The 12,360-nt window shown below is 36.5% G+C and overlaps 1 protein-coding gene across 1 annotated transcript in view; it reads left to right on the top strand.

The window, feature by feature from the left end:
• The window catches only part of LOC113235750, a 12,940-nt gene extending 7,143 nt beyond the window's left edge, over positions 1-5,797 (top strand). Inside the window, exons 5-7 of the mRNA XM_026471637.1 lie at positions 1,809-1,980; positions 3,682-3,813; positions 4,896-5,797. Of these exons, the coding sequence (XP_026327422.1) occupies positions 1,809-1,980; positions 3,682-3,813; positions 4,896-5,452 (861 nt within the window). The 3' untranslated portion in view covers positions 5,453-5,797. The remainder of the gene's footprint in view (positions 1-1,808; positions 1,981-3,681; positions 3,814-4,895) is intronic.
• The last annotated feature ends 6,563 nt before the right edge of the window (positions 5,798-12,360 follow it).

The following is a 12,360-nucleotide window of genomic DNA, read 5'->3' as shown; positions in this document are numbered from 1 at the left end:
AATAATCTCGGTACAGAGTACTAAAAAAAACGACCTCAAAAGTACGTGGAATTACGTCTTTTTGCTAAGTTTTATTGAAATATCCCCTAGTTCGCCACTATACAGGACTTTACACTGGAGATAATAATAATCGGTTCTCACTACTCAAAGTATATTGAGAGAAAAACGCCTTGAATTGGAGAAATAGCAAAATCAACAATTAAAATAATTGCTCCTAAATTAAAGTTGGCGCTATTTATAAAAATTAATCTTCATGCGTGAACAGCCACCCTTAAAGGTGGAAGATTTTTTCAAAATGAAATGGGACCACTATGGAAGTACCCCCTTTCCAACAAAAAAGAATCATGAAAATCGGTTCACAAATACCGGAGTTATCGCGTAACATACATACAAAAAAAAACATACAGTTGAATTGAGAACTTCCTCCATTTTTGAAGTCGGTTAAAAACGTGCAGGGCAATGCCGTGTGAACGAAGGCTACCTGTATCACATTTATTAAAACTACTTTCCTATATCTAGGCTCGGCGGACTAAACCACATAGGTAAATAAAAAGTGCTTAATTTTCTAATATATCGCACTGTTAATACAATAGTGTATTAACTCAAAAAGTGTACTGTTTCAGAATTCATGAAAAATGAATCTTGCTCACTTCTCGTCAAAGATTATTATAATTTATGTACAGGTTAAGGTTATGTTTATTACAGACAACTAAACAATTTCCTATTTGCCAAATGTATTTAAAAATAAAAGGAAAAATAGTTATTTTTGATACAAGTGCGGAAAGCTAGTATTATTCACGAGTCTCGAGGTTTCTTGGCCCGAGCCAGAGGCGAGAGTCAAGACTCCAGGCAAGTGAAAATGACAAATCTGCACGTGTATCAAACAACGTTTTTTAATACATTTGCGAAAAAACTACAGTGAAAGTAAAATAAAACAGTATTTAAAAAAAACTAATTTTATTTCTTTGTCTGATAAAAATTCAGAGTACAGTGGCAACTGTTGCCAGTAATCAGGCACATTAAAACTACTATTTTAGGGGCGCGACACGCAGCGGTCTCGGGTAATACTCACCTCCGGTCATTGTTAATACTCAATCAGTTGTCTTTATGGAAAGTATTCTTAAATCTAACCCGTTGTTTCATAAAACACTATTTAAATCGCGTATATTTGTTTTTTTACGTTGGTTTGTTTGAAAAAAACAAATATACGCGATTTCCTAGGAAAAAAAATAATTTCATATTTTTGACTGTTTTGTTTTTTTTTTTCATTCAGAACTAGCTCACATAAAGTTTGGCTCATTTTGAGTTAAGTAGATATATTGTAATTCTTTTTTACAATATTTTAACAACGGTTTTGTCTGATTTGCCGGAACGGGTTTGCTGACGTGTAGAGAATCAACGTTTAAGTTCAGTAATGTAAAATCATCTTGAATTTCACGTGTTTTGAGTTACGACACTATTGTAATAGCAGTGCAATATAATTATATATTTTTTGTAATGTTGGAAATGTGAAAATAATGATAAATTTGAAAAAGACGCCATTAAAGAAATAGGCACATAAAAATAAATGAATGTCATGGTAGTAAAAAAATATATTGATTATAATCTATATTATAAGTTCCTTACCTATTTCTGGCGCCAAGCAAGGTAACGTGAGCAAATGTAGTGTATCGCTATATCCCATTTAAAGACTCAATCTTTTTGCATACATAATAAAGTTGAAACAGTCTGACACTCTAAGTACAAAAAACACTGTTTATCCATCTATGTCCCCATGAACCTGATCTAAATTTTTTCCACGTTTATAGATTGAAAAAATCACCACAATGAAACTAAAGAACAGGACAAACGAAATCACCTACGACTATAGCTTGATGTACAATGGGTCATATCACTATTTGGTTACTCCATTGCATACGAATTGTACAAATGGCGACGAGGAGGGATGCCAGCATGTAGAAAGTCCGAAGATAAAGATAAGTAAGTGTTGTTGTTACTACCGTATTCATTGACTTACAATTATATGGACGTCGGGTCCGCGCTAAAAAGTGTCCGCACTTGTAAGGCGCTAAAATCGTATACAGAGCGCCAAACTCCGCTTTAGTCTTCATTTGTTCGACTGACAGCGCGATACTGCGATGACATTACAATTTAAATTTCGAATAGGTTGACTTGGGACATTTTTTTCGTGGTTTTTGTATTAGACCCGTCGTCCATTTGTTTGTAAGTCAATGACCGTATTGCTCATTTCTAAAAGTTACAACAAATTTTTTTTTATGTGCTAGACCACCATAACCTGGTCTCTGATGTAGGGAATTTCCTCAACGCTGGAAAGGTAAACTGTATAACGTGCATTTGAATAAAAAAAATGTTTGAGACCAATTTAAAGTAATTTTTGTGTGGATGAACGTCTAAGTTTGTTTAATGTTGATAGTTAAGTTAGAATAGTGAGTAGAGTAGGATGTTGAGTTGACGTAAATTACAATTTCCGTAATAAGTTGATGTAAACAACCATTAAAGTTACTGAGAATATTTTGAATTTTTATTGAATTGATATTCAATTATTTTTGTGAAATTACTCCACTAGTTTGTTATAATTATTAATATAAAGATCGAACACTCGGAAAAAATTCCTTCGATACGGTCGGATTCGAACCGACGTCTTCTAGCATACCGTGCTAGACGCTATACCAACTAAGCTACGGAACGAACCAGCGGACTTCACGAAGTTTTCTATGTACCTACCTATCTACCTAGTAAAGCGAATTATTAACTGTCTTTTATGGGCATTTACACGTGCAATAAGTAGGTTCTCAACAGAAATATTGTACAGTGCAACAACCGTAAAATATTAACTCAAATTTCATTTATGTGGAAAACTAGAAAGTTTCAGCTTTTCTACATAACAAATAAAATTGGTTATGTTTATTTTTTCTTAAAACAATTACTTTATATCGCTCTTCCGTAATATTTTTCAAATACAATTTTGACGTTTTGCTTTTCCAGTGTCGATCTGTACTATTACCACTCTTTTTTTCCAAGGGGAAATGCTTTATGCATACCCTTGAGCCCAGAGAGGCCCTGGTTCACCACTACGACGCCCTCGGGCTTCCCGTTTCTGCCAGAGTTCGCGCTCACTACAAAAAAATGAAAAAAATTAAAATATTCATTTCCCAAGTTTGTCCTGCCGGGAATCCATCCTGCGACTTCCTCATTCAACGCCCACAGGGCAAACCGTTGGATCGCCGAGGTCGTCAATTTTCGGGAAATAATAGCCGTTAAAGTTACTGATTTTTTTAAATTGGAGATTTTCGCTTAGTGACAGTATTGGTTTCAACGTACGATATCTAAATAATCCGTCTGTAAATTATAAAGAATATCTATGTGAAATTATCTAGGTAAAATTACAGGTACAAGGTACTTTTTCAACTTATGTCTCAGGGTGATGGGCGCAGAGGCAGTAACTCAGATCTTTGCGATCTAAAGCTCTGAACGGCATTGTAACCATTATGGACTGGCATGTCGCTTACCGTCGGGCACAAGACCTGTTTATTTACATAGTATCGTAAAAAAAACTTAGAAAATTAAAAAAAAATATAGATAATCTAGTATAAAATAGTCTCCCATCATTTCTAGCTTAATTTGAGTCGTAACTTATAACTAATAGACTATTTTTCACAGCCACCGACATTCAACGTCTGAACGTATGCATTGCGAGCATCACCTCACTGATCGTGGCTTCGCTTTTCATCTACTACATCGCTCTTAAGTTGATAAGGAAATATTGGTGTAAGGACTATATTCCTGCTGCAGGTAAACTTTATATTTTTTAATCTACATTATATTTAATATTATAAAGAACTTACATCGATAAGATAACTTACTACTATCCCAGAATCTATAGTTCATATCAAGCCACTCGATAAATTTTATTAATTGGTTTCTAATTGGTAGTACAATTTGGCCATCATTAATCCACTTATGGTCGGGTCTACGGCCTGAGTGTTTACATCTTTAATCAAATGCATTGAGGAGTTTCAAAATGGCCACCGATATAAAGATTATTGCTTGCGATAATAGCTTACGATTTCTCGCCACTAATCGTGCGATAAACTCTGTCATCTAAATGACCCTTAAATAAATAAATAATAAATAACGCACACATTCACAGCCCCTATAAGGGAAACCATGTATCGCGGATGCTATGGACACATAGGTAGACAACCACAAGTTACACCCAAGGTGACGAGAGAAATAAATGTAGGCCATAGATATATTTTTCCCGGCTCGGGAATCGAACGTTGCATTTTAAATTTTTACATTAAATCTCTAACTCAGCGTGCCTCTTGGCATAGGCCTCCTCCAGATCTTTCCAGTGCGCTCTATCAAGAGCTACTCTTCTTCAATATGGTCCTGCAGTTAGCTTCAGCTCATCCTCCCATCTTGGATGTTGACGCCCTCTATTACGTTTTCCATCACGTGGGTACCAATTGGTGACTACTTTGCTCCATTTTTCCGGCCCACGCAACAGAAGCCCTGTCCATCTCCATTTTACCCTGATCTATCTTTGGAAGCACATCGATTACCCTGGTTCATGTCCCAATACTGTCACTCTTGACTTTTTAAATTTTCCTCAGGCAGATGTATGTACGAACTTAAAAATTCAAATGAACCTGTCCCAAGCAGTTGGACGAATGATGGGCTGTTGATGATTCAAATTAAATAAGTTCGACTATTTACTGTATAAGCGTAACATAACGATAGAATATTTTTCGACTGCAACCACTAGCTGCTTGCAAGCAGGCAACACTTGCTCAATGAACTGTCATTTTACTCCATCTTCAAAGAAGACAGACTATACACTATTTTAACCGCTTCTATTTATTACCCTGCAGAAGAACCACCAAAAGTACTTGTTGTCTACTCACCAGCCAGCCGTCTCCACACAGAATGCATAACATCGTTCGTCAACTACATTCGTAATGAATATGGAATTGACATGATGTATGATGGAGACATAGCGAACACCACGCATGGTGACCCATTCCTTTGGGCCGATGACGCTTTCAGAATGGCCAGCCATGTCATTTATGTTGTCGGTCCGGCATCAGAAACTAACAATGTCTGCAGTAACATTTACGATCAACCCATTAACCCACATCGGAATATAGACACATTGATTCTTTCCTGGATCAAAGCTGACCGTGGAATGAAGAACAAGAAAGATGTCATGAATGTTTTCTTCGATTACTCCAACGGACCGGTCCCGGTTGAGACGAAACGTGAAAAGTCATATCATTTGCTGAAAGATTGGCAAAAGTTCATCGCTTATTTGTCTAAAAACCTGTTCCCAGCCAATCAGATTAAGAAATGCAAGCGCGGCGAAACGTTTCTGGATGATTTGAATAAAGCGAAAAAACTGCTCAGCGGGAAACAAGACAATATTTGCTAGAATGTTCCAAGATATTTAGAATGTTTTGAAAAGTTCTGGACCCTTATTTTTATCATGGACCAATAGCTCAAGAGGACTGCTAATAGCGATATAACAGTGTACTCGGGTATTTAGTACCCAATGGTATACCAGCTGTCGCGACCAGTACCAAAAAACTACTCTGATTTCCAGTGATAACAAACAAATCAACTAGATGGCGCTTATTGCACAGATTTTTTGGATAGTGCTGGCTGTTCTTTTATTTTGGATTAGCGCCATCTACCTAACAGTGTGTTGATTTGCATTCTCGGCCATATGTAAGAAATTAATAATAGAAATAATGCTAAATCACCTAAAGATATCTAAATAAATATTCTGTTTAATATTCTAGCTAATTGTATCTAGTAAAGTTTTGCAAAATTGTCTCAAGACGTATGCACCACGCAGTGACCCCGCCACCCGCTTCACCGAGCGATACGTACCTAATCTTTCTTGATCGCTTATTTACCTATTTTCTTAATTATGATTATGTTAGTATTGTTATAATTTACTATTTATGTACATTTATTAGAAAAGTTGACTGAAAAAGGTTTTTTGTAACTTAGATTTGGTACTTACCAACTTTAGGTTACATGAAAGTATTGCTAGAAGTACCTAGCTCCACAGCTGGTGGCTGGCTCCGTACCGGAGCCACACGCAGAGCTTCCCACGCGAGTTTCATTTCAACATTAGGCTCCACAACTTTGAAAGCAGAAACTTCGACATTCGTATCCTCCGCGTATATTAAACGTTTCAAATCATGCCATAAGATAAACACGCACTTGTACTTGATGAATTACCATACAGGTTCTGGCCTTTGGATCAAATTTGTTTACCGCAATTAAATAAAAAATAGGAATTTAGGATTTTTTAGTGATTTGGGTTCAGTTTCGGATATAGAATGATCTCTGTAAATATGACGAGAATGCAAATCAACACATTGTATTAGGAAGCGTTACTTTATAAATTAGTTTGTAACACACACGGCCATTTATTGACACGCATATTTGTCAAAGTTCAGAAAATAATGCTACCTCAATATTTGAATAATATTACTATGAAATAAAAACTGAGTTTTTAATTCATACTAAAGAGGAATTAATGGATATTCACGGCCCTTTACATAATATAAAATACATTCAGGCTATAGATCAGCGTATAAGCAGCAGGTATAAGACGGAATATTGACCTTTTTCAGGGTTTACGATCTGTAATATGGAGATTAGCAGTTCTCTTATTGGTTCATGTTTCTATGAATTTCGTTTTGTAACGCAACAAATGTATTAATAAATAATTACACTAGGTCCAATACGTAATTTGATTCTTTTTTTCAGCAATATTGTTTAGCGTTTAAAAAGCATCTGAAGATTTGCTAGCAGCATATAGTCTTAATATAAAGATATATTTATGGAATTGTGTGCAATTATGGACTTATTAATATGATATTATTGTTTCGATTCTGTGGTATTTCGACGTGGAATTTAAGGAAGCTGGTAAGAAGCCCATCTGTCTTAGGTTGAGAACACACAGGATTAAATGATACGCGATAATTTTGGTGCAGCATCGGTGATGTCCTGGTCGTCATTAACGGCGAAAGGGATGGCAATTTTCGTCATGTTAATTTAATTTTGAATTAACACAGAAAAATCGAATATTTGTATTAGTATAAATTTGTTGTAGAGGACAATTAAAAAAAAATCTTAAGCCTGTTTGTTCCATACCATGTTTATGTGTCTCACAAACGTGTTTAATATTTCATAAACGTGGTGACGTGCTCCAGAGGACATTAAAAAAAGCAAAAAAAAAAATATAAAAAAATATTTTTGTGATAATTTATAAATGTTAAAATATGGTTCTTGAATCCCCAGTCTTAAGTTTGTTGATATAAAGTTTAAAACTTTTATTTCATGTCTACTTTGTACGTTAGCGGTAACAATTTGGTTAAGAATAGATTGTTAAAATAATAGATGTTAAAAAAAAAATTGTTCACAAAATGGTTTGGTCAAACTTAATATTCCGAATTCCAACAAATTTCTTTCACGTAGATCACCTTTGGTAGACGGGAGACCTTTTGAGGAGGTCGTCCTCTTTTGGATATCCAGATGTCTCGAAGGTACCTGGCTGAGTGAAGAAAAATCTTCAATAGGTTTCTCACAGATGGCAAAAATGCCGTCTAAGAGATCTACTACCTAATTCAAATTTCCGAACTAATCGGTTCATTTTACTTGGGTCGAGCGGCTGGGACACTGGCTTTATATCAGAATTTATATTTTTACAACTTTTGTCGTGAAAATTTTCGGGAATCGTGTTTTCACATCGTATTGTAATCAGTGTATATCCTCAATTGTACTATATATTTTTTTTCAAAGTGATGATGAAAGATCGGCAACAAGTACGTAAAGAAAATTCGTGAGGTCTGCTCATAGATATAGAAAAAGATCTGCTGATTCCTTTCGTAGCTCAGATGGGAGAGCGGTTAGCTCCGGTGTGGCAAACTGGTGCTGGTTCGAATCCATCCGAGTCGAAGGAATTTTTCTTAGTGTTTGTTCAATCTTTGTATTAATGTATCACGTCGGGGTCACCACTTTACCATGTTTTACATGGTATAAATAAAATATATATGTTGTGGATATTTGATGAGAGTTTACTGGATACTGAATGAGGATTGACTGACTCTGGTTGACTGAGTCTGGTTGACTGAGTGAGGTTTACATTTTGTATGAGCTACTTATACTAATTTGGTACGTGTGTTCTATGCTGATGCACAAGGCATGATTGTAACTTTGCTTGTACCAAGACGTGCCTGAATGTCGGAAGAGGGTTAGACATTCTGGCACGTCTGTGGCTGGTACAATAATAACACCAGAAGCCTTCTTAAATCGCATTACAGCCAATATATTCATTATTTTTTGTTGAACTAAAACTATGGAACAAAAAGATAATATATTTATTACGTACTAAGGCAATAATGATCAGGAGAGATACTATAATAAATATGTGAACGCCAGGAGTGTTGTTGAATACAAAAAGCTCCTAAATTTTGCAGCGTTAATTGAGATTGATCTTAAAATTGACAGGATCCATTCGACTACCTTGGGCATAAATTGCACTTAAAGAAGTTTCTAAGAATTAGGAATTCGTGTCAAATCAAAGTTAGTCATAGTACCAAACCATTTTGTTAAAACTCTGTGAACGCTTTCTTTCTTCAAACTTTCTCTGTTTGCATTTAATATTTATATTAATGGAGTTAATGTAAACTTGGGTGTGCCATGAGAGTTATGTTTAATTTGTAAAGTGTAAGCTAGTTGCTAGTCTTTTGCAGTTTACATTCCTGGTTATTCACTAAACAATTGTCACTTTTCACAGGTTTTTTAGCACGTAATTTTTTTTTTCAAGGTCATGGGTTATCAATCAACCTGTAATTGTGATTATCGTTTAGTCCACATTCATCTCGCTGCAGGACGCGGAGTCTCCTCTATAAAGAGAATTTAAGCCATGCTGGCGTGTGTTAAATGTATACTAAACAAAAATAACTTTATAATTGTGGCGCAAAGAACAACTTTTAACAGAAATCCTAATTTTTAAATAGTTAATAAATTCCGCAAATATGGTTCACTTGTTGGAAAAGACAAGACTTGGAATCAGTACAATGGACCCTAAGAGGTCGCTAGTATCAACTTCTCATTCATTGTTCGTTTCGTCAGTGGAAGAACATACGACGAGCATGTTCGCCGTCTCTAGTCTCAATGGTTTGGTTACTTGGTCCGCTACCGACGCTAACAGAAGTACCGACATTGAGCCTTCTTTAGTTTTAATACTTCCGTTCTTTTGGACAACCGAATTGCTGGCACTAAATAAGGTTTAATATCCCGGTTTGTTGTCCTTTCTATCACTAACCAAACTACAGAATAATAATAACGTGACGACAACCACACAAATAACCTGTTTTTTTTTTATGAAACCAAGTGACGGGATGAATAAGTCGCGCGCCTGATGGTAAGAGACACGCCTGTCCATAACAGTTGCAGTGCCACTCAGAACTTTAAAACAAACCCCGTCACCCTGAGAGTTCAAAGTTCCATGTGCCTATAATTTCACCAGCACACTTACTCTTCAAAACCAGACGCAGTAATTAGGTAAGGTGGCAGTACTTCCCTGGACGAACTCTTCACAAGGACCTCTACTGCTACTGGTCTCAAACTAGGGAATCTCCTTTATTATGAGTACCAGAGCAATGGAATTCACCCAGACCTGAACCAATTTAGAAAAGTTGATTTCCCGAATTGCTCCTTCCCATCGAGACTAGAGTTGGCCAAACTAGCCAACACTTCCACAAGGAATGCATAGGTTAGCTGATATTTTACATGACAAGTCAGCTATCGCATACATTCACACGGGCAGCATAATCTTCAACGAATGGCGCGCTTTAAGTTCTTTACAATTCAGCAACATGGCAAGTGTTTCATAAAATTTGTTAACCATTTTTATTATTGGTGTAACTCTCGAACTATGCAGTCTTAAATGTTGAAATTATATGAATCAGATCTCAACTCCTACCTCGGAGTGTTGGTGTTCTTCCGTATAGGATCTTCTATTGAGCTCAATCGTGATGTATTTTTATAAATAAAACTCGTTGTACTATTGTAACTTAATGTTTTATTTTATATTCACCCTTGAATGCCTTTTGCAGGACTAAGGACCACGTGTGGGACTTAATGACTGGATACCCCACTGTCCACTAAAGTGGCGGACGTTGTATCATTTAAACTATGATATTATGTTAAGAGGGTCTCTGACAGCCATTTTTTTCTGTTGTCTACCTAAGCGCTTGTGGTATGAATTTGCCGTATCCAGTCACTGAGGCATATACACGCATGATACGATTCAACGAATGTAAGGAGTGTCATTGAACTTCGCGTCACCACATATCGCAGGAAGTCTGCTTGAGGTGATCATGTTTTAAGGCTCCCGTATACGCGACGATTTGTCTTCACGATTCGTTCGTTTCAGATTGATCGATTGTGTATGTTTATGTCGTTAACGATTAACTTGAACGCCGAGGGAGTAGCGACGACGGATCGATTAGATTATCGTGACGATATTTCGAAAGTACGGATCGTGACGGCGCCATCGGTACAATACTGCTGTTTTTGGGCATCGACGCAGTCCTTTCGTGACCGTGGATCATTTCACTGGTTCACCTATGTGGTTCATGTGTGTCACCGTCTCCGATTAGCTCTATTTCCTTTTTAAAGGCGGACTTAATGCGATTCCTTGTCGACAAGTGTAGGGACTCACTTAAAGATAGGCGCTAGATGAGGAGTCCCTAGATCTATGTTCGGTAGAACTAATTTGAAAAAAAAAAAACGAATTGGTCCTGGTCGAGGTGTTGTTCGCCGAGTTCGTTTTTTTTATTGAGACCAAGTGACGGGACGAACCAGTCGCCCACTTGGTGGTAAGTGACACGCCTGTCCATGACAGACTTAGTGATTTAAATCACAAAGATCTGAGGGGCACTGCCACTGCGTCCGTAATCATGAGACGTAAGTTGACAAGTCCCATAATGTGCCTGTAATTTCACTAACATCCTTTTCCTTCATAACCGAAACGCAGTAATGCTGACATTACTGCTTGGCGGCAGAAATAGGTAAGGTGGCAGTACTTCCCTGGACGAACTGTTTCATAAGGAGATCTACTGCTACTAGATACTTTGGGTTCTTATCATAGGGAATTTCCTAGTTTGCGTGGTTGCATTATTATTATATATCGCACCACACGGCCGTTGGCGAATTTTGGACCTCAAAATAAAAACTTGATCAGTAGATAATTCAAAGACAGCATTGCAGAATTCTGTGTCAAGGGCAAAGACAATTAAAAAACATTTTTAAATCAATGTCATTGGTTTATTTATCACCACATAATATATTATAGTAGTAAATACAAATACAATTTGGAATGATGTATATCATTTTCTAAAATTCACAACACACAGCTGTACAGAATCTAAATTGAGCTTTACACAGTGGGCCACAGGTGACAATTTAGTCGAGTCAGTTCTTTGTGATAAATAAATAGCATATTTATTGGTTGAGTAAGTATTTGCTGGTAATTCAATTTCCATCTGCACATTATAGGTGTACAACGCGAGTGCGAATGCCGATTACGCGATTGACGACAGTGTGAAGACGGTTGCGCAAAAGCTTAAATGCGCGAATGACGACAGCACGAAGACAGATTTGACTCCCATGGCTGCAGGTTGTTGCAATTCTTTGTAATGCAAAGCTTTCATAACAAAGTTCACGTTTACTTTTGTAAAAGTTTATTAGGGAGTACTTGCAACAATTAATTTGCCTTTCAGCTTTCGCAAATCTGTCTGCGTGCTATCGTCATTCGCGCAAATGAACGATCGCGCATTGAAGCTTTCGCGCAACCGTCTTCGCACTATCGTCATTCGCACTCACGTAGTACACCTTATAGGTGGTAGGTTCGTAGTGCAGAATAACAAATCTATATTTCTAATAATAGTGAGACTTATTAGCTTTGTACGTACAAGACAAAGTATTCACCGCAAGTTTTAAAACTGAAACGAGTGGGTCCACTGTACATACATGGTCAACATTTTCTTCCAAGCGATTTACATAGTTTTGTACACTTTACTACATTTCTTAATTATAGATATTTTAAGCACAAGAATTATTTACAGTAATTTATCAACAAAATGTCTTTTTGTTTTCGTCACACACATAAAAAATATGCTGTTTAGAAGAAGGAATAGAACATACCAAATTGCATAACAATAACAATATAAAATAACATTCATGTTAACAAGCCAATTAATTATTACTATTCAACATTTTGGGTAGCAATACAATAAGGGTTGAACCACACTT

This window comes from Hyposmocoma kahamanoa, unplaced genomic scaffold (genome assembly GCF_003589595.1).
Source record: "Hyposmocoma kahamanoa isolate Upper Pololo Valley unplaced genomic scaffold, ASM358959v1 88, whole genome shotgun sequence".
In the NCBI taxonomy this organism is placed as follows: domain Eukaryota; kingdom Metazoa; phylum Arthropoda; class Insecta; order Lepidoptera; family Cosmopterigidae; genus Hyposmocoma; species Hyposmocoma kahamanoa.
This window is presented reverse-complemented; position numbering and strand designations above follow the sequence as displayed.